This window comes from Sturnira hondurensis, unplaced genomic scaffold, assembly GCF_014824575.4.
Source record: "Sturnira hondurensis isolate 20B ecotype Veracruz unplaced genomic scaffold, ASM1482457v3 Scaffold0017394, whole genome shotgun sequence".
NCBI classification, from domain to species: Eukaryota; Metazoa; Chordata; class Mammalia; order Chiroptera; family Phyllostomidae; genus Sturnira; species Sturnira hondurensis.
In genome coordinates, this window is record NW_028090025.1 from 8,604,777 (window position 1) to 8,625,008 (window position 20,232).

The 20,232-nt window shown below is 48.1% G+C and overlaps 1 protein-coding gene across 1 annotated transcript in view; it reads right to left on the reverse strand.

Annotated features, from left to right (window-relative positions):
* Nucleotides 1-1,792: 1,792 nt before the first annotated feature.
* The window catches only part of ABCC1 (ATP binding cassette subfamily C member 1 (ABCC1 blood group)), a 133,862-nt gene continuing 115,422 nt past the window's right edge, over nt 1,793-20,232 (reverse strand). The window contains exons 23-31 of the mRNA XM_037067651.1: nt 19,834-20,144; nt 15,836-16,035; nt 14,100-14,226; nt 12,730-12,831; nt 10,369-10,515; nt 6,243-6,401; nt 5,339-5,505; nt 3,858-4,052; nt 1,793-3,249 (exon numbers count right to left, since the gene is read on the reverse strand). Coding sequence (XP_036923546.1) covers nt 3,141-3,249; nt 3,858-4,052; nt 5,339-5,505; nt 6,243-6,401; nt 10,369-10,515; nt 12,730-12,831; nt 14,100-14,226; nt 15,836-16,035; nt 19,834-20,144 — 1,517 coding nt within the window. The 3' untranslated portion in view covers nt 1,793-3,140. The remainder of the gene's footprint in view (nt 3,250-3,857; nt 4,053-5,338; nt 5,506-6,242; nt 6,402-10,368; nt 10,516-12,729; nt 12,832-14,099; nt 14,227-15,835; nt 16,036-19,833; nt 20,145-20,232) is intronic.

The following is a 20,232-nucleotide window of genomic DNA, read 5'->3' on the forward strand; positions in this document are numbered from 1 at the left end:
CCGGCCGATGTGTGTGCACCAGCATGGCAACAATGGGAGGAATGAGAGGTAGTCAGATCCTCTATATTTTGGCTGATTCTGGAAGAAAGAAGGGGCAAGCAGCTCAACACTGGGAAGCATCAGGCCAGTCTGGCCTGGAGAATCCCTTCCCACGAAAAGGCCGTGCAAAGTGCTGAGCCCAGGGCCTGCCATTTGGGTGCACAACAAAGCTTAACCCGCCATGTCCATGGTACTAAGGCGCTTGCTGAGGTTCCCACCCAACCCAACCTCAGTGCCTCTAGCTCCACCCTCTTCAGGGTTAATTATGCGCCCCGCATCCTTTCACAAAGCAGACTGAACTTGAACCTAGCCCCAGGATTTCTCCCAAGTACTCGGCTGAACTACAACACACACCCACTGTTAAGGATCTGGGGTATTAATACTGAGGGTCAGCCACTGAGGCAGAAATACACCTCCCAGTAAAACTTACTCCACATTGCCATCCAAGTACTGCTCACTAATGGCGGTGACCTAGTTAACGATGCACCCCCGCACCTCCACACTCCGGTCCCTAATGCAAGGCAACCACTGCCCATCTGGGACAGACGTGCTGGAGGGAATACGGCACTAGGATGCTCCATCTGCACATGAACTTGGTGAATGGTTTGGGGTTCAGCAGAAATGGGATGCTCCCCCAATATAGGCACCTCTTACTATCCAGATTCACCCAGTTCAAACTGAGAAACCCAACACCCCAGTCTCACTACCTTACTATCCAAAATTAAGAAACCACATGAATTGCTCTTGCTTATGCACCCCTACATTTCCCAGCTTCCTCTGTGGTTTGCTATGGCCAATAGGCTGCCAGCAGAATTGACTTCACTTCAGGTGTAAGACACTTAAGAGTGGGTACGAGTCATCCCCATGCTCCCTTCCTCTGCCGTGGCGCAGTGCTCTGGAGAGGCAATGTCGTAAGGCCAGAAGGGCCTGGACCTGTCAGTCACTGCATGGAAGGCAGGGGCCCCACAGAGGCACCCAACCTGACCCTCATCGAGAAATGCATGAGCAAGAAATGAAACCCCTGCATTCAATTCCCAAGAGTTGATAGCTACAGCTCGGCCGAGCCTAGACGAATGAATGCAAAGGGATTTTGAAGGGCAATTTCGGCCACATGACTTTTGCTCTGCCAGCATCTTAGAACCCGACCTGGGCCACCAGTGTCACCCAATCACGCTATCTTTACCATAACTTCATCACGCAGGTATGCTCAGCTTCATTTTACAGATGAGGCAACTGAGGGACAGTGACTCAGTGACCTGCCCAGGGTCACAGAGCCAGCAAATGACGAGCGCAGGACTCGTCAGGTCTGTCGGACCCCAGAAGCCAGGCTTTCTCCACCATGCCATGATGACTCCCCACTAAACCCTACCCCATTCCTAACCCCTGGTTCTCCTTTCTGACAAGAGCTCCCACTAGTGATGACGCGTTCACCCCAAGGAAAAGACGGAGGCCGACAGAGGTGCCCACGCTGCCTCCCGGAGGAGGTGGCCGAAGCCTGCGCTAATGCCCCAAAGAAAATGGAATCATCATTTAGAAAGAAATAAAATATTTTTTTTTACTGCAAATTTGCTTGTAAATGTTCTCCTTTCCAGTGTAAGTTATTACAAAAAGATTCCCAAGGAAAACTTGGTTTATCTAATGTGAAAGAATGGTATAACTTACAAAAAAATAAATAGATATTTCCACTGAAAGGAAGAAAGATGCTTCTCTGGGTTTGAAGTCAGCGGCGTCATTTGTAGCAAGTCTGACTCTCGGGGCTCAGGGACCTCTCCCTGCTTTTTGGATCTTCCTTTGGTCTCCAGCTGTGAGGCCTGAAGCACAGGCCTTGAAGGTGTTCACTCCTGTCTCTGCTTCCAGGAACACAAAGACCAACTCAACTGTCAGAGCCTGCGCCAACCTGGCTACTTCCTGGGGGCGCTCTCTCAGGCCCAATACTTCCTCCTTCCTTGACTTCAAGAAACTGAAGTTTTTCTTCCCCAGGAGCAACACTTTAAAATAAACAAAATGAAAAAGAAATCACTGATATTCATGAATGAGTTCTTTTCTTGTCCTGGAAGACACTCAATAACTAGATGTCAAGTTCTCCACACTGCCACCTTTGAGAGCTGAGCAGAGGCCACGGGTGAGAAACTGAAATCTATTAACAGGGAGAAGACTCAGCAGAGCTCTTTTCGGTACCAACTGGTCATGCTTGGAAGTGCCCAGTGTCCTCAGCTTTGAATGCCTCACAACCATGAGCAGACCTCTTTCAGGTGCCTAGAGGTAAGCCCATCCCAGCAATGGGTAAGAGGAGGCAGGAGGAAAGGCAAAGATAAGACTGAAGTGGGTGAGGAGTTGAGCAACCAATCTGGCTCCTGGAGTTCCAGGTCCAGGCCCCCCATCAGTGAGAGTCCAGCGGAGTCCTGTCAGTGAGGAGTGTGTGGGTGGCGAGGCTGCCCCTGGTCTTTGAAGCAGGTTTCCATGCGGGCAGTGCTGGGACGTTGATTCCCAGTGTCTGAGTGGAGGAAGACCAGAGGGTTGGTCAGAGGGGTGTCCATGGCCCTCAGGACACTGCCCAAGGACAAGGATGATCTTTACCAGGCCCCTCACCTTGGAGCTGCAGACCCAAGGAAACGAAGCATTCTGGGCGGACTAGATGAGGATGGCAGAGGTGCTGGGACAGCAGCTGGAGGCCGAGTACTTAGAATTCCAGACTTTGGCTATAGAGATTTGAGGCAGTCGGCTGGATTTGGTCACTAGCATACCTCACGCAACGAATTTCTCCAGAAGTCTGGCTGCCAGAGCTTCCCTGCAGAGCACCAAGAGCAAGAGCAAACATTCCCATGGCGCAAGAACATGTGTGCATCTTGTAGGGTAACAGAGGCAAGGGTGTGCGTGTTTTTGGTGGCTGTACCTCTGTCTCTCCTGTTTGTTCACAGCCAGTTCCAGGCAGTGGACCAGATGGTGGCTGCTTTGTGAGCGTGTTGATTTTGATTTGGGCGTTTGGTTTCTTTTTTTTTGGTTTCAGTATATGAGAGGCATACGTTCCCAAGGAAACGGACTCGTCCTGGACACTGGCACGTGGGTCCTGCAGATCAAACCAGACGCACCAGCTCCAGGGCTCATACCAAGCCAGCATCTTTGGCCATGCTGTAAAATGACCCTCTTTGCTGCAGGAGGTCGGAGGGAGTGCCGCACTCCCGGATTTCTCCTTTGTCCAGGACGATCACCCTGCAAGGGGCGGAGACGCAGACGTGAGTGGGTTGGGGTTGGGGAAGGGGTTGGCATCTCATGTCCCCAAGGGTCCCCCTAGGCAAGTCCCTGCTTTGGGCCAGTCCCCTAGCACCTTCTGCTAGGACTGTGGCAGTGGCTCTCCAACTGGTTACCCATTCTCAATCCCTACTTCCGGTCAACATCGAAGTCCCACAGTGCTACACACGCACTCTCCATCGCCTTCTCTATTTCCTTCTCAGCACGATTTGCTTTCATCTGTCGCTGTGTTTATTGTTTGTCTCCACACCCAGCCCCCAACTAATCTGTAAGGTCCCTTAGGTAGGTTCCTTACCTGACAACTTCCTGCTGAGACCCCAGTATTTGGAAGAGGGCCAGCTCTGTGGCAGGCACTTCCATACATGTTGAGTGAATAAATAATTGAGCGGTATCAAAGATACCTGTTAGTACGAGGGATAAAGAGAGGTTTCCTGGGACTGTCACTAGGCATAAAGATAGTGTCAAATGAATGAGTGAGTGAGTGAATGAGTGAGTGAGTGAATGAGTGAGTGAGTGAGTGAATGAGGTGAACACTGAGGCCCAGAGGCCTCCTGTGCCAGGGGCTTCACCTTGTGTAGTCCATGATGGTATTGAGACGGTGAGCGATGGTGAGAACAGTACAATCGTCGAACTGCGTCCGGATGGTGGACTGAATGAGATCATCTGTCTCTAGGTCCACGGCTGCTGTGGCCTCGTCCAACACAAGGATCTTTGTCTTCCTCAGCAGGGCCCGGGCCAAGCAAACAAGCTGGCGCTGCCCAACACTTGGCCAGGAGAAAAAGACCAGGAGACAGTGTCAAAACCACCCCTGACCTTGAGCCCTGGCCTGAGCTGGGAGAAGGGAGAAGAGACACTTGGTGTTCCTTACACCAGAAGAGTACGAGGGGGGACCCCAAAAACCCCAGAATTATCTTCTAGAGGGCGGGCCCCTTGTAGTACAGGCTTCCCCCACTAGGTGAGTGTTCTAGGAACCCATCTGTATCAGTGTGCCAGCTGGCATTACTGTGAGAGGCTGTGTTTGGCTTCAGTGAACTTTTTTGATGACTCTTTCAACATGTTTGCCCATTTCATGATGGGTGATTTAGGAGCACCTGCCCACACCACACTGACTGTTCAGCAGTTTTTGACCAAAAATGGCCTGACACCCATGCCCCACCTTCCCTATTCACCAAATCTCAACGGAGTAACTTTTTTCGTTTCCCCAGACAAAAAACATCCTCAAAGGGAAACGTTTTGCAGATGTGAAAGAGGCGAAACAAAAAAGGGCAGAACTAAAAGGCATCAAAACTGACGAATTCTGAAACTGTTCTGAGCAATGGGAAAAACATCTTGAGAGACATGTTGCATCAAATGGAGAATACTTTGAAGGTGACTGAAGTTTAAACATGTAAGAATAAATACACAGTGTTTTAATAAATAAACTCCAGGGGGGGTTTTGGTCTCCCCTCGTAGGTCCACTCCCACACCGAGCCTACGGCAGACACCACTAACCGATCAGAATGTTTTGACTGGTAAGTGGCCTCAGAATTATTCTCAGACACAGAGTCAGAGCAATATCCAAAGCACTTGGCCAGTTCAGCTTGGACAGTGTGACAGACAGCAAAAAGGGCCCGCATCCAGGCCCTCACCTCAGAGCCTGGACTCGACCACGTGCCTAGCTTTGGCCAGGAGGGTGCTGGCAAGCATAAGGCTGGCAGAAATTGACAAGGAGTACATGTCAGGGTTTACACACTTGTGCACCTCGGCTGTCACCATGACAACAAACCTGGGCCGGTCTGCTGGAGGAGGAGAGACACGTCGAGCAGGCCATAACTGCCCCACTGGAGGACAACGAGATCAGCCTCAACAGCGGACTCCCGCGCTGCATGAGCCCGGCCATGAAACCTGACTGAAACCCACTTTACAGGCACAAACTGAGGCTCCAAGAAACAAAAGGCTCATCTGTGCCGAGCTGGGACTCAAACCTGGATCTGACACATGCAAAAGGACAGGTTCTTCAAACAACCTGGCTGAGGGGAAGCTGAGGAGACCCTGCCCCGCACCAACCTACCTCAGGTTCTCCCCGCCCTCCGAGCACTCGTGGTTCAGCTTATCAGGAAGAGCTGACACGAAGTTCTTCAGGTGAGCCAGCTCCAGGGACGTCCAGACTTCTTCATCCGAGTACTGGCTGAATGGGTCCAAGTTCATGCGCAGAGAACCCGAAAACAGAACGGGGTCCTGCTCAGAGAGAAGACAGCAGATGGCCCATGAGGCTCACATCAAGCTGGACAGGGACGGGGCACAGAGGAGACACACAGAAAGCTCTTGCCAGAGTTGTTCAGGATGGGGTTTCAGAGTTCCTCAGAATCATTATTTCTGGAGATCTTAATAATGAAAAAAATCTGGAAAATTCTGGGTTAAGTAAAATAAAACAGATTCCTTTTTTTTTTGGCAAGATTTCCTGGAGCCTTCAATATGCAAATGCGCCAGGAACCTTCCAGAAAGGAGGTGCAATATGAGTAATTCTTAGTAGTAAAGTACTGTGGACTGACTCCTCCCCATCCCCTGTCCACAAAAAATCTTAGAAGAAATTTTAGGGAAAATAACACTGAAAGGCAACATATTAGGGTGTCACCACCTTTGGAAATCAGGAAATAAAAAATTCTCACTTCTCATTTAGCTCTTGGAAGGGTCAGAGATTCTTGTCCTGACTGAGAGCCGGCAGAGAAGCCAGTGTCTTAGTGGGTCCTGTTAGCTGCTCAGGGCACTGACCGCTGGGAGGCAGACATGAAGGAATGATACCTGGTTGATTCCCATCGCTTTTTATATGCGAAGAGGAGATTTAGTGGGGAAGAAACAGGATAATTTTAATAAAAATACTAAAGTGGGAACCATTTATACTTGTCCATTGAAAATACACATTTTCTGCTTTCAGTGGGACCTGGCGCAGCACCGGGGCCTCACGCAGACCCCACCTGGGGGATGATGGTGATCTTGAAGCGCAGATCGTGCAGGCCGATCTTGGCGATGTTGACGTTGTCGATGATAATCTCTCCCTCGGCAGACTCATTGATCCGAAACAAGCCCAGGGTCAGGGATGACTTCCCAGCTCCTGTCCGCCCCACGATGCCAACCTGTGGGACAGGAAGGGCCCAGCGTGAGGTGGGAATGCTGCTATCTGGGGGACACCGCCCGCCCCAGACTGCCCTCACTGCAGGTTCTGCCCCAGAGCAGTTCAGTCATCTGGTCAACCCAAGTCCCGCCATACCCCTCTCATCACTAACCTGGAGACATGCCTTTAGGGGCTGTTTGGCCAAAGGTCAAGAAGGACTCTCTTTGCTTTGCTCTTCATATAAGTTAAAATTTTAATTAGCTCTTTTTGTAAGTGACTAGAGACCTCCAAAGATCTAGGCATCAGGCAGGAGGGATTTTAAATATGGCCCTATTATTTTCAACTCAAGATAATATTAAGTAATAATCAGGTATTCCCCTCACATTGTTTTTTTTTTCAGTTCTTTGATGGCGAGTTTCCTCATCCTGAACAGCTAAAATAGCTCAAAGATTCAAGGAGATCCCCCTACACATCCCTTCCTCTCCATCCCAGCTGCATAAGCATACAGGGGTTACGGATGTGATCTGGTCTCCACTGGCCCCCTCTGGAGGGAACTGGGCTCCCATGTAATGGTCATGATTAATGTTCCTGACATTCAAATACAGCGCCCCTTCTACCTGGGCTCTGAGAAGTGGGCCTTTTCTCCCCACTAACAGCAGCATCACAGAGCAGAGTCTCATGGTATGACAGAAGCCATAAAGCCTCAGTGAGGACACCACCCACCTGTTCTTCCCCTCATTATAAGTTAGAGAATTATCTCATGGGATTGGAACATTCTGAGCCTGTGGGAAGGGGCAGTTTAACAAGCCCACACGTTCAGAGATGAAAGCAGCTCTGTCCCGTAGAAAAGAGCCAGGAAGAACTGTGGTCTAACAATTCCTCAGGAAAGTCTACGGGTCTCAGGGGAAGGACGTCTTCCAGGAACAGCTTGAGACCAAGAGTAATGTTCCAAATTTTGACAATCTAAACATGTCCCTTGAGTCATCCCTAGCAGTGATGGTGACATCTTTCTATCCTAGAGATCCCAAACTCAAGGCCAACAGGGTCCAGGTAGGCACCTGAATGGAGTGGAGGGTGGGGACAAGGTGAATAAGGAGACTCATGTCTTGTCTAGCAAGAGTCAGGTGGAGATTTTTGGTCAAGATGGTGACATAGGTAAAACACAGATTGCCTCCTCCCACAACCACATCAATATTACAACTCACTTACAGAACACCCATCACTCAGAACCGGCAGAAAGTGAGTTGAATAGAAGTCTGACAATTACAGAATTAAAGAAACCACATCCATCCAGACTGGTAGGAGGGGCAGAGATGCCAAACAGGCTAGTCCCACATACATGTGTGGTGAATAAAAATTTGAGAGGGATATCTTGACAGCGAGGATTCCCAGACCCACACCAGATCACCCAACCCAGGGTTTCAGTTCCAGGAAGGTAAGTCCCCATAACTTCTGACTGTAACAACCAACAAGGATGGAGTCAGTAGAAGAAACCACTGGAATCCCTGAGCACTTTCTCTTTAAGAACCCACATACAAACTTACTTGGACTCACTCCCTCTGAGCTCCAGCACCAGGGTAGCAGCTTGAAAGGCACCAGTGGCATACAGGGAGGAACTGAAGTGTCTGGCATCAAGGCAAGAGCTAAGGGAGACCTTTCTCCCAGATAGAAAGGCAGGCAGAGCCACAGAGCTGGCAGGTGGGGGCCATATCTGAGATTCCATCAGTCTGGCTAACACAGTCTGCCCCACCAGAGATATCCCCTGAGGCTCTATCCCAACCAACTTACAGCTGTTAACAGCAGCTTTTCCATATGAATGGCTGGTCTTGGCTTATGCTTTACAACTTCCTAATTTCTTTCAAGCAATTAACAGCTGGCCTCAGTGAGCCCCCAGCCCCTGTACCTCTTGCTAAGTAGACCATGCCCAGCACTAACAGCAAGCAGCCTAGATTCACAGCTTGGCTTTGCCTGGGAATCTCTAGGCCCAGCACAAGTAGCAGCCATCTCAGATTGCCTTATAGCTCAGGAAAGGTGGATGAAGGCAGAGCACAGGTGGGGGCTGACCTTGGCCTGCACTACCCAGGAAACCCAGGACACACGCACCCAGTGGACAGCTACAGACCACATTGGAGCATCACCACCCAACCCCTGCAGAGCTGATCCTCCTCAGAAGACTGAGGCTGATGGTCAGTCAACAGAGCCAGTCCTTGCAACTTACTGGCCTGGGCAAACCCCTCCCACTGACCTGCCAACAGCAATGAAGGCTCAACTACAAGAGGAGGATGTACTCAGCCCACAAGAAGGGTGTACCTCAAGTACCCAGCTTGGATGATAGGGGAGGCTGTGCCACTGGACCCTACAAGACACCTACATTAGGCCACACTACCAAGACGTGGAGTCATAGCAGCTCTACCTAATACATAGAAACAAACACAGGGAGGCTGCAAAGTGAGGAGACCAAGAAACATGGCCCAAATGAAAGAACAGATCAAAACTCCAGAACAAGAAATAAACAAAATGGAGACAAGCAATCTATCAGATGCAGAGTTCAAAACACTGCTTATAAGAATGCTCAATGAACTTAGGACCTCAAACAGCACAAAAAAGATCTAGTCAGAAATGAAGACAACACTAATTGAAATAAAAAACAATTTACAAGGAAACAACAGTAGAGTGAATGAAGCCAAGAATCAAATCGATGATTTGGAATATAAGGAAGCAAAAAACAACCAATCAGAACAAGAAGAAGAAAAAAGAATTTTAAAAAATGAGGATAGTATAAGCAGCCCCTGGGACAACTTCAAGAGGTCCAACATTTACAACATAGGGGTGCCAGGAGAAAAGAAAAGAAATTAGAACTCTATTTGAAAAAAATCATGAAAGAGTATTTTCCTAATTTGGTGAAGAAAATAGACATACGAGTCTAGGAATCACAGAGAATCCCAAACAAAATAGAAGCAGAGAGGCCCAATCCAAGACACATCATAATTAAAACACTAAAGGTTAAAGATAAAGAAAGAATCTGAAAAGCATCAAGAAAAAAGCAGAGCATTACCTACAAAGGAGTTCCCATCAGACTGTCAGTTGATTTATCAAAAGAAACTTTGCAAGCAAGAAGGGACTGGAAAGAAATATTCAAAGTCATGAAAAACAGGGACCTACAGCCACTCAGCAAAATTACCATTTAGAATTGAAAGGCACATAAACAGCTTCCCAGACAAGAAAAAACTAAATGACTTCATCATCACCAAACCGTTATTATATGAAATGTTAAAGGAACTTATTTAACAAAAAGATCAAAACTATGAATAATAAAATGGCAATAAATACATACTTGTCAACAATTCAATCTAAAAAACTAGGCAAAGAAGAACAGAGACAGAATCACAGATATAGAGAGTGTCTTGATGGTTGCCAGATGGGAGGGGAGTGGAGGGGAATGGGTGAGGAGGTTAAGTATAAATGGGTAGTTACAGAACAGCCATGGGGATGTAAGTACAGTATAGGAAATGGAGTAGCCAAAGAACTTACACACATGACCCATGCTCATGAACAATGGTGTGGGGACTGCCTCAGGGAAGGGGGGTTGCTGGGTGGAGGCAGGCAAAGGGGGGGAAGTTGGGAGAACTGTAAGAGCATAATCAATTTTAAAAAAAAAGAGTCAGGTGGGGAGTATGAGCCCAGTGTTGCTAGACATGATCTTTCAAGAAAAGCAGAAGACAGATTTTTTTTATTGAGAAAAATTCAAGATTTTTCAATATTTGCAACTTACTCAGATTTTTTTCAAAACCTATCTGTGGGCCACATTTGGCTCTCAGGCTACCAGTACAGAACTGTGTCAGACACTGTCTGAGGAGCTTTCCCCTCCACAAGCCCCTCCAAAAGAAGGCCACTGCACCACATGGACTGAGGGAGTGACAGCTGCTTTCATCTGCCTGGTCATAACCTGTGCCCAGCTGTGAACGGGCGGGAGAACAATGAGCACCCACCTTTTCCCCTCCATTGATGGTGATGTTGATGTGCTTGAGAACCATGTCCAGGTCCTCTCGGTAACGCAGGCTGTAGTCCCGGAATTCCACTTCTCCCACCTCGGGCCAGGTGCTCGACGGAGCCATCTCCTCGATTCTCCAGGGAGCCTGCAATGGGCAGGAGAGAGGGATAAATAAGGAATTTGAGGTCCATCTCAGGGGCCCCAAGGCTCTATGTGGGCTGGACTCCATGACCTCTCTGACCTTACCTCCCTCTTGTTCACTCTGCTCCCCACAACGACTTCAAGGTGATTCCTCCAGGCCTTTGCATTTGCAGCTTCCTCTGCTTGGAACGCTCTTTCCCAAGTGCGCACCCCCATATCCTGCAGATCTGCGGTCAATTCGGACCACCCTCTGAGCCCTGCACCCACCTTTCTTCTCCCCTGCTCCATTCTCCGGACCACCCATCGTTCCTCTCCCCTGCTTCCTTCTCCTTCAGGACCCCTGCTGTTGTAAGTGTGCATCTGCTTATCCGTCACCCATGCCCACCAGCATAGCCACTCTGTGAGGACAGATTCTTTCACTGTTTGTTCACTGTTACATCCCAGGGCCCAGAGCAGAGAGTAGGCGATCAATAAATATTTATAAACTGAATCAAAGCAGCCTTTCTGAACAGACCTAAGGTTGACTGACTGCCTTCTAGGTCTGGGCTGCAACAATGAAAGTGGCAGCTGACACTTAAGTGTCAATCTATCATATTACCTCATTTAATCCTCACTAGAACCCTGTAAGTGGGGTCCCTTCATCACCCGTTTATACATGAGGCAATGGAGACACAGAATATAGGGCAATAACCTGCCCTGGGGTCACACAGCCCCTATTTCTGAAACCTTTCTCAGTCCATTTCAGCGCCTCCTGTGATTTACGAGTGGACGTGCTCCAGGTCGGCCTCGGGGCCATCGCAGGGGAAAGAAAGGAATGGAGAGAACAAAGGAGAACTTCATCCTCTCTCCCTTGTAATGTTCTATTAATTTTTTTACAATAGGCATATTTCCCTTTCATAATTTATGCATGTAAATGATACATACATATGTATATGTAAGTTATACTTTAGACATATGTAAATTATAATTTATGTATGTAAATTATAGCATGTCCCTTTGGACATGCTGTAAAAACACAGGCGGGATTGGAAAGAAGTAGATGGGACTTTCCCAGTATAAATATCTAGTATACATAATATATAATGTATAAACAATAAATAAGTATATATCTCAATAGTGGTAAGATTCTGGGTGATCTTTACTTCCTCTTGTATTTTTCACATAAACTTATTCTAAAAAATGTAGCACTAAATAAAAAAAATAAAAAGTAAAATATTTTTGTAAAATAAATTGAATTTCACAGTTTAAGTGGATGACCTGCTTGGCATGTGAATTATATCTTAAAGCTGTTATTTAAAAAAATAAATTCAACGTAGGGTGGGAAACTCCTTGGTGTAATACATTCTTATTTCCACAGGGGTCGCTCACACCCTTCTGGCTGATGCCCTCTGATGAAATGGGACCTGGTTCACCATTACAGAGCGTTAAAGGACTGGGGCCGTGGGTCACCTTCGCAAACCCTTTCAGGGGGAGTTTAACTGGGGCAGCCTTTGTCTCATTGTCAAGGGGCACCTCTTGGGAGGCAGCGCGGCACAGCAGCACAGACCCAAACTCTGGGTCTGCCATTTACACCCCTGTGTGACCTTAGGCAAGTATTAGTAACTAAACCTCTGTCTCTCAGGTTCCTCCCCTTGTAAAGTGGGAATAATAATAGAATGAGAGTTATAAGACTGTACAGAGAACACATATGTGAAACGTTTAGGACGGGACCTGACACCTCCATAAGGGCACAAGATGTGTCCCTATTATTATTATCGGTGGCCATGGAGATGGTAGTGGTGTGGAGACAGAAAAAGGCAGCTATTAGGGGCAACATGGCACTGAAGTTTGGACACTGGGGTCCTACCGAGTGCATCTAACCTTGGATCAGCCACTGTCTCCTGTCTCCATCTATTAATAGTAACCACACGGTTTCCCAAACTTGGGTCAAGTCCTTTACCAGTGTCATGATTTTTATAACATACATGTACTGACTTTGGTTATTGACTTTGAATACTTTCAATCACCTTATTTGTCCTTAACTTCAAAACTTATTAAAAGAAGAAACTAGTCTCATTTCCCATAGCAAGTCCCCCATAAAAACACATAACAAGTAACATTAAGTTTGTCAGACAGAGGTTGCCTGTTGCAGGCATGCATTATTTGGCTCAGAGAGTCCTTTTCAGTAAAGCCACATTGAAGATCAAGGTCAAAAGGTAAGGGCAGGGGCTTGCTTTACCTCCTTTTCGGTTTCTGAGTACTCCTTGAGTCTCTCCACAGCCACAATGTTGGTCTCCATTTCCGACGACATCCGAACAAGCCAGTTCAAGTAGGTGGTGACCTGCGAGTGGAAGAGTCACGTGGAGCTTCTAGAGCAGGGATACCCACCCCCTGGGCCAAGGGCCAGTAGTGGTCTGTGGCCTGTTAGGAACTGGGCCGCCCAGCAGGAGGTGAGCAGCCGTCGAGGGAGTAAAGCTTCATCTGTATGTACAGCTATTCCCCATCACTGGCATTACCGCCTGAGCTCCGCCCTGTCAGATCAGCAGTAGCATTAGATTCTCACGGCAGCATAAGACCTACAGTGAACTGTGCCTATGAGGGATCTAGGCTGCAAGCTCCTTATGAGAATCTACTGCCAGATGATCTGAGGTGAAGCTGAGGCCATGAAGCTACTACTGGGGAGGGGCTGCAAATACAGATTATTATTAGCAGAGAGGTTTGACTGCACAGAGACCATAATAAATCAACTGCTTGCAGACTCATATCAAAGCCCTGCCAGTGAGTGGAAAGTGACAAGCAAGCTGCATCTGGTGGCAGGCTTTAGGTCAGAATCCGATGCTTACTTTAGCCCACGAGAGGCCTGCCCATTATTTTAGCACTGCTGCCTGCACCCCTTTCCTGCACTGCACACTTGGCTCAGCCACAGTTTTGGTACGCCCACAAGCTAACACCAGCATGTGGTGGGGGGCATAATTATTTCATTACGTATTACAATGTAATAGTAACAGAAATAAAGTGCACAATAAATGCAATGCACTTGAATCATCCCAAAACCATCCCCTCCATCCCCCGTCCATGGAAAAATTATCTTCCATAAAACCAGTGCTTGGTGCCCAAAACTTGGGGACTGCTGCTCTAGAGCAAGCTTGAGCTGCTTTATTTTAATGAATTGGACGTCGTGAAATACTCCAGATAAGAAAGGTACAGTGATCAGCAACCCCACAAAGAACCTTCAGCAGACTCGCTGCACAGCATCTCTTAAGCACATTTCACAATCACCCATGGGCCGCACTGGTAGTCAGAAAGGAAATGAGAAAGTGATTTTGAACTAGAAAATAACAGGAAAATGCAACGTATGAAAATTTGGGAGCTGTAGCCAAAGCAGTGCTGTGAGGGAAATTTATAAGCATTTCCCTGGTAGCTGGAGGCATCCAGGCAGGCCACGTGTCTGATTTCTCTCCTGCCCCAGTCAGTCACTGGGATCTACACCTGCTCCTCAAACTCCACTCAGCCTCTTCCTCTCCCACCCCCCCACGGGGACCCAAACCACAGACAACTGGCTTTCCCATGAAAATAAATGGAAAACCCATTAAGAGCATCCCCTCTTACCTGCAACGAGTAAGACACTGAGAGGCCCACCAAGCCAGCGCTGAGGCTGTGCCGGGAGATCACTGCAAACAGGGTGGCGAACAGGACAATGCAGTTGCCCACACACTCCAGCCGCACGGCCAGCCACCTGCACGAGACACATAGGCAGAGAGGTGGACAGGTGCACACACTCCCAGAGTCAGCTTTTCAGAGACTTGGTTTCCGGGGGGGGGGGGGGGGCGGGGGGGGGGGCGGGGGGGGCGGTGGAGGAGGCTCTTGGCTAACAGAAATAATCCCTGATAGTTCCGAGAGAGGCCTTCTCTGCCCCGCTCCTAGGACACAGAAGGAAGGAGGGCCAAAAGGACATGATTTCAGGAATTCCTCATTCATCTGGCAACCCCAGGGATTACAGACAGTTCCCTGGAAGCAATCATCCCAGAAAACTGAAGCTTGCTTTTCTTAAAAACCAGCTTTTTCTCATGGGAACCTTTAAAATACAGCCAAGTGTGTATTTTTGTGAAAAGATGTCCTGAACAATTAAAAAATACTAAGAAGTTGTCAACTGTAAGAGGCACCACTGATTTAAAATAACTTCTCTGGGCAGGGAGGGATAGCAGTGAAAAAAAAAAAACCCTTTTCAATGTAACTATAAGTGTTCCCAGACCCAGATCATCCCTATCTCAGAAACATTAAACTGTATTATTTTACCTTTTAAAATATAAACATATTTTAATGGTTTAAAGATAACTCTACAAGGTATTGCACAGCAATACCTTTTTAGCTTTATTTTTTTTTTAGAGGGGGTAAGGGAGGGAGAAAGAAAGAGAGAGAGAAACATCAGTGTGTGGTTGCCTCTCATGTGGCCCCTACTGGGGACCTGGCCCTCAACCCAGGCATGTGCCCTGACTGGGAATCGAACCTGCAACCCTTTGGTTCCCAGATGGTGCTCAATTGCCTGAGCTACACCAGTCCAGGCTGGAATACTATTTTAATCTTTCAAAATGGAAAGCATTCTAGGGAGACGGTTTAGCCTTTTTCTACTCCAGCCCTTAAGATTCATGTGACTGACCTTCATGGGGTGAGTGACTCACACAGACAGACCCACATTCTGACAATCTCCCTAAAATTCTGCAAGGGAAGGCAAAGTCTCCAGTAACTCATGGTCTCCCACCCAGTCTTACACTATAGGTTTTTTTCTGTATGAGTGGCTACCCTTTCCCCAGCATTTTCTGCTCCACATCTCAAAAACTATATCAGGATACAAGCAAGTGAGAGGACTATTTTAGGGATAAATGAGACACTTTTCTAAATTCAGTTAATAATTAGCAAACCTCTTTTCCTTTTTTTTTTTGATTAATGCTATTCAATCATTCTTGATGCCCCAAATGGCAATTCCACATGGTTCAATCTAACTACTAATTTGCCTCCGATACACATTGCAGGGTGCAGTTCAGGGGTGATCACCCTTCAGCTGGAGCCTATGGTAGGGAAACACGCAACAGCTGAATCTGCCCATCACTGACGAACGTGTGTTTCCAGGACAACAGAGACAGGGCGGGCTAGCAGTACTTTCTGGCTCCAGCAGAACTCTCTGTCCCTGCACTTCAGCGCCCCCCGAGTGCTAGATGACCACAGTGCCCTTGTCTGCTTTTAATGGTCGGCCTGTCCTTGCCAAGTCAAACTGTTCTCTCTTGCAGGGTCTGAGTCTGGCTTCACGCCCTCCCCCATGAACTACGGTGGCTTCTCAGTGTGCCCACCTGTTGGCCACGATGCTGGGGTAATAGGCCTTCTGGTTCTCGTCCACCTTCAGGTCACTCTCGTGGATGAAGCGCTCCTGCTCCGCAAAGGCCCGGATGACACTGACCCCCAGCAAGGTCTCGTTGAAGTGGGAGTAAACTGGGGAGCGGCTGACTGATTCCAAGCGCTTCAGCTGCCTCGAGGAGGCCACGTAGAACTTCTGGGAGAACAGAAAGGACCGCGGAGTAGTTAGCAGAGCTGCCCTCATCCTAGCCTCCCAGAGCTGGGCTGGAGGAAGTCTAGACGTGAACGATGATTCCAGGAGGCAAAATGCTGGAGCTGGGCTGCCCTTAACAGGTGTCTCCGCTTACCTGGTGACTGCAGGCACGGGACCAACGACGACGGCAATGATGACAACAGTAACACTAACACTCACGTGCCGTAGTCACCACCTCACACAGGCTTTCTGGACACCCTGGATGGAAACTGTTCTAAAGTGTTTCACCTGCTCAACTGACTCTACTTGTCAGATCTTCAGAATTTTATTCACTATAAAAATCTAACCTGAGGCAAAATGTTTTTTAGAAGATTTACTTATCTTTAGAAAGGGGAATGGAGGGAGAAACAGAGGGAGAGGAACATCCATGTAAAGTAAAAACATCAGCTGGGTGCCTCCCACACGTGCCCTGATGGGGACCAAACCCACACACCAGGCATGTGCCCTGACTGGGTATCGAACTGGTGACCCTTTGCCTTGCAGGATGATACCCAACCCACTGCACCACACCAGTCAGGGCCGAGACAAATTTTTGTTAAGGAATAATGTGATAAAAAGACTATTAGCTTCTAGCCCTGGCTGGCATACCTCAGTGGATTGAGTGCAGGCTGTGAACCAAAGAGTCGCCAGTTCGATTCCCAGTCAGGGCACATGCCTGGGTTGCAGACCAAGTCCCCAGTGGGAGCCACATGAGAGGCAACCACACATTGATACTTCTCTCCCTCTCTCCCCCTCTCTAAAAATAAATGAATAAAATCTAAAAAAATTTTTTTTCCATTTGAAACTCTATTCCAGAGATACAATCCACATTCTGGACTTGCCTTACTCTTCAGAGACCAAGACAGTGCCTGGGGCTCGTTAAAGACAATGGCGGCTCCACGGGCATCAGCCCATGCCAGCAGGGGGCCAAAGGCTGCGATGCTAAGACATATGGCAAGTGGTGTCCGTGGCGGCCAGACCATTCCATAAGGCACAAATGCTTCCCTCCAGCAACACAAAAGACCCTCAGAATTCCACATCACCTTACCTCATACAGTACCATTTTATGAAAATGACTTGTTTTTAAATTATAACAGTAGAGAATATCCATTTTTAAAATGCTGAGGGTAGGAGATATAGATAGGAAGAGTAAATAAATACTATAGTAAGTACATATCCTGAGACAAATAAGCATGATTCAAATTTCAGTGTATAGCCTTTTAGATCCTTCCCTAAAAGAGAGTGCATATACATACACACATACATGCATGCATGTATACATATACATATGTATGCATGCATGTACGTGTGTATATGTATATATACATCCCCATACATACAAAGGGAGGGGGAACCAAAACCAAAACCAAAGCCGCCCCAGAAGTATCTTCTGGAGGGCAGGCCCCTGCAGTACAGGCTTCCCCCACTAGAGAGCCCATCCACATGAGCGTCCCAGCTGGTGGCGCGAGGGGCTGCATCCAGGTTCAGTGAAATTTTTTGGAAGATTCAACACATTTGCTCATTTCATGATGGGTGACTTCTCAGCAGGCCTGCCCACGCCCTGCTGAGTGTCCAGCAGTTTTTGATCAAAAATGGCAACACCTCTGTGCCATACACTCCCTACTCACGCGATCTCACCCCGCTATTTCTGTATGTTTGTTTCCCTGGATGGAAAAAGTTCTCAAAGGGAAGCATTTTGCAGACATGAAAGTGGTGAAACTGAAAAAAAAAACAAAAACGGCAGGAGCACAAAAAGGCATCAAAATTGACAAATTCAAAACCTGTTCCGAGCAGTGGAAAAATGACTCAATCGGTGTACCGCCTCAAATGGAGAGTACTTTGAAGTTTAAACATGTAAGAATAAATACCCAACTTTTTAATAAATAAATTCCAGGTTTTTCTGGCTCCCTCCTTGTACACCCACCCAGAAGCCACTTTTTAACTGAGACGTAACACATCATTTATTCACACCGGCACGCCCACTACCTGATCAAAACCCGGAACAGTTCGGCACCCCAGAAACCCTCTCATAGCCCTCAGCAGCCAGAATTCTGACTCCTCTGAAGCACGCAGTGTGAACTCTCGAGTCTGGCTTCTTTCAGGCGCCACAGCGAGTCTCCGCAAGACTCACCGTGCGTGGCAGCAGGAGATCCCTTCTTCTCATGGCTGAGTCACCTCCACTGTGTAAACAGGCCTCACTGTACTTACTCATTCTTTTGTAAGGGGCATTTCAGTCATTTCTACTTTGGGGTTTTTATGAGTCAAGATGCTAAGATCATTCTGGCATAGTTTTTGTTAGTTTTTTTTTTTTGGCAAGAAACATTCTCTCATTTCTTCTGCATATAAATTAAGGAGTGAGAGTGCTGAGTTATAGGGTAAGTACCTATTTAGCTAAAAGCCATAAAAAAAACCCCACCTCTGTCTTAATCCCAACGCTTAGGCAATGTTTCATTTCTGGCCTCCTTTCTCAGTCCTGCCCACGCACGTTGTGCACTTCGTCTTTGTTGAAACAGTGCACATACAACGTGAGCCTTAGCTACATTCATTTCCTTTGTGGTTTAGAAACAAAGCTGGTGGTATGGCCACAGCGTCTCCCTTCTGATCCCCATTAAAAGTACATGTGACTCTGTCACGAAATCGCTCCATGGTCTGCTCACGGTCCTGCTTACTGGAGATATTTGAGCTGCTTCAGCAGTTGAATTGGGTCTTTCAGGAAAATTTCCAGCCAGGGTATGATATGACCATGGGTGACATTCTGGTAAATGCAGCCAGACCATTTTCCAACGTCAGCACCAAGCCGAAGCGAACACAGTGTGGGTTAGGGACCTGGGCCCGTTCTGCCTGACTCTACCCTCATTCATACTCATCAGTCACTGGCCCCCAGCGTGGTGGGGCCCGGGGGCTGGCTCACTGGACTGAGGCCTCACGGGGGGCGGGGGGGCGCCTGTGTGAGCAGGCCCTCGTTGAGCTGAGGCACAGAGCACCTCACAATTTCTCACCCTTATTCTGTGTTGCAGTTGTTGTGCTCCATCTAAACCACCATCCCCACCAGCAGCTGCGCTGCAGCTCACCCTTTAGGGCAAAGGAGGGACCGGCAGCCTCGCGGTCACCAGCACCAGCTCTGGAATTGGAGAGACGTGAGCTCACACTGCCAGCTCTGCCGTCAGGGCCTCAACAAGCTCCTCTGTCAGCTGGAAACACTATCTGAGCTGCAACTGCCCAAGAAACCACAGGGATGCTGACTCAGCGACCGTGCGCTCCCTGCCCTGTTCCCCCTCCTCAGTCTCGTTTGCCGAAACACAGATGTAAAGCAGTCTGGGGTATTAAAGAACTCATGGAACTGCCCTACCAGCCCTGAGGGGCCTACCTCCATGTTTCTATTACAAGAGAGAAATGAACTCCTATCTTGTTTAAGCTGCTCTTACTCGAGTCTCAGTTATCTGCAGGGAGCTTAGGAACTAGAGAATTTCATAAAATTCTGAAGGAAATTTCAATAATAAAAGTATCTTTATAGCTATAGCGTTTTTCTTTTATAAGTCACAGCTACAAAAATAAAACTTGTTACAAAAAAAGTACATTTGGTTACCGCAAGCTAAAAACAATAAACTAAGGTATCAGAACTGACAACGAATCCAGTACTCAGCCAGCAAACCCTCACCAGCCCCACAGTGGGGAAACGGCACCATGACGTAAGCCCTGTACCCACGTGGGAGCGCAATGCACAGGAGGGCTTCTGCCGGACACCAGGAGCCCACCTCTTACCTGGACAAAGAAGTAGATGAGGCCCAGGGGCGGGATGATGATGGCCGCGATGGGAGTAGCCAGCAGGATGATGATGCAGGCGCTAATGACATTGAACAGGGAGCCCATGAACATCTTGATAACCTGCGGGATCACGGAGTCCACTGTGTCCATCTCCTTGGAGAAGCGGTTCACCAGGTTCCCGCTGGGCGTCCGCTCAAAGAAGCTCATGGGTGACCGCAGGACATTGTGCAGCAGGTCCAGGTGCAGGCGGCGGGAGGCGAAGATGCCCCCGATGGACAAGGCCATGGAGTAGCCAAACACCGTGATACCTACAAACACGCTGGTGTCAAACTCCACACTGGGAGAGGGGCCGAGCTGGGGGCTGGGATGAATGGTCCTGCCACCGTATGGACAAAG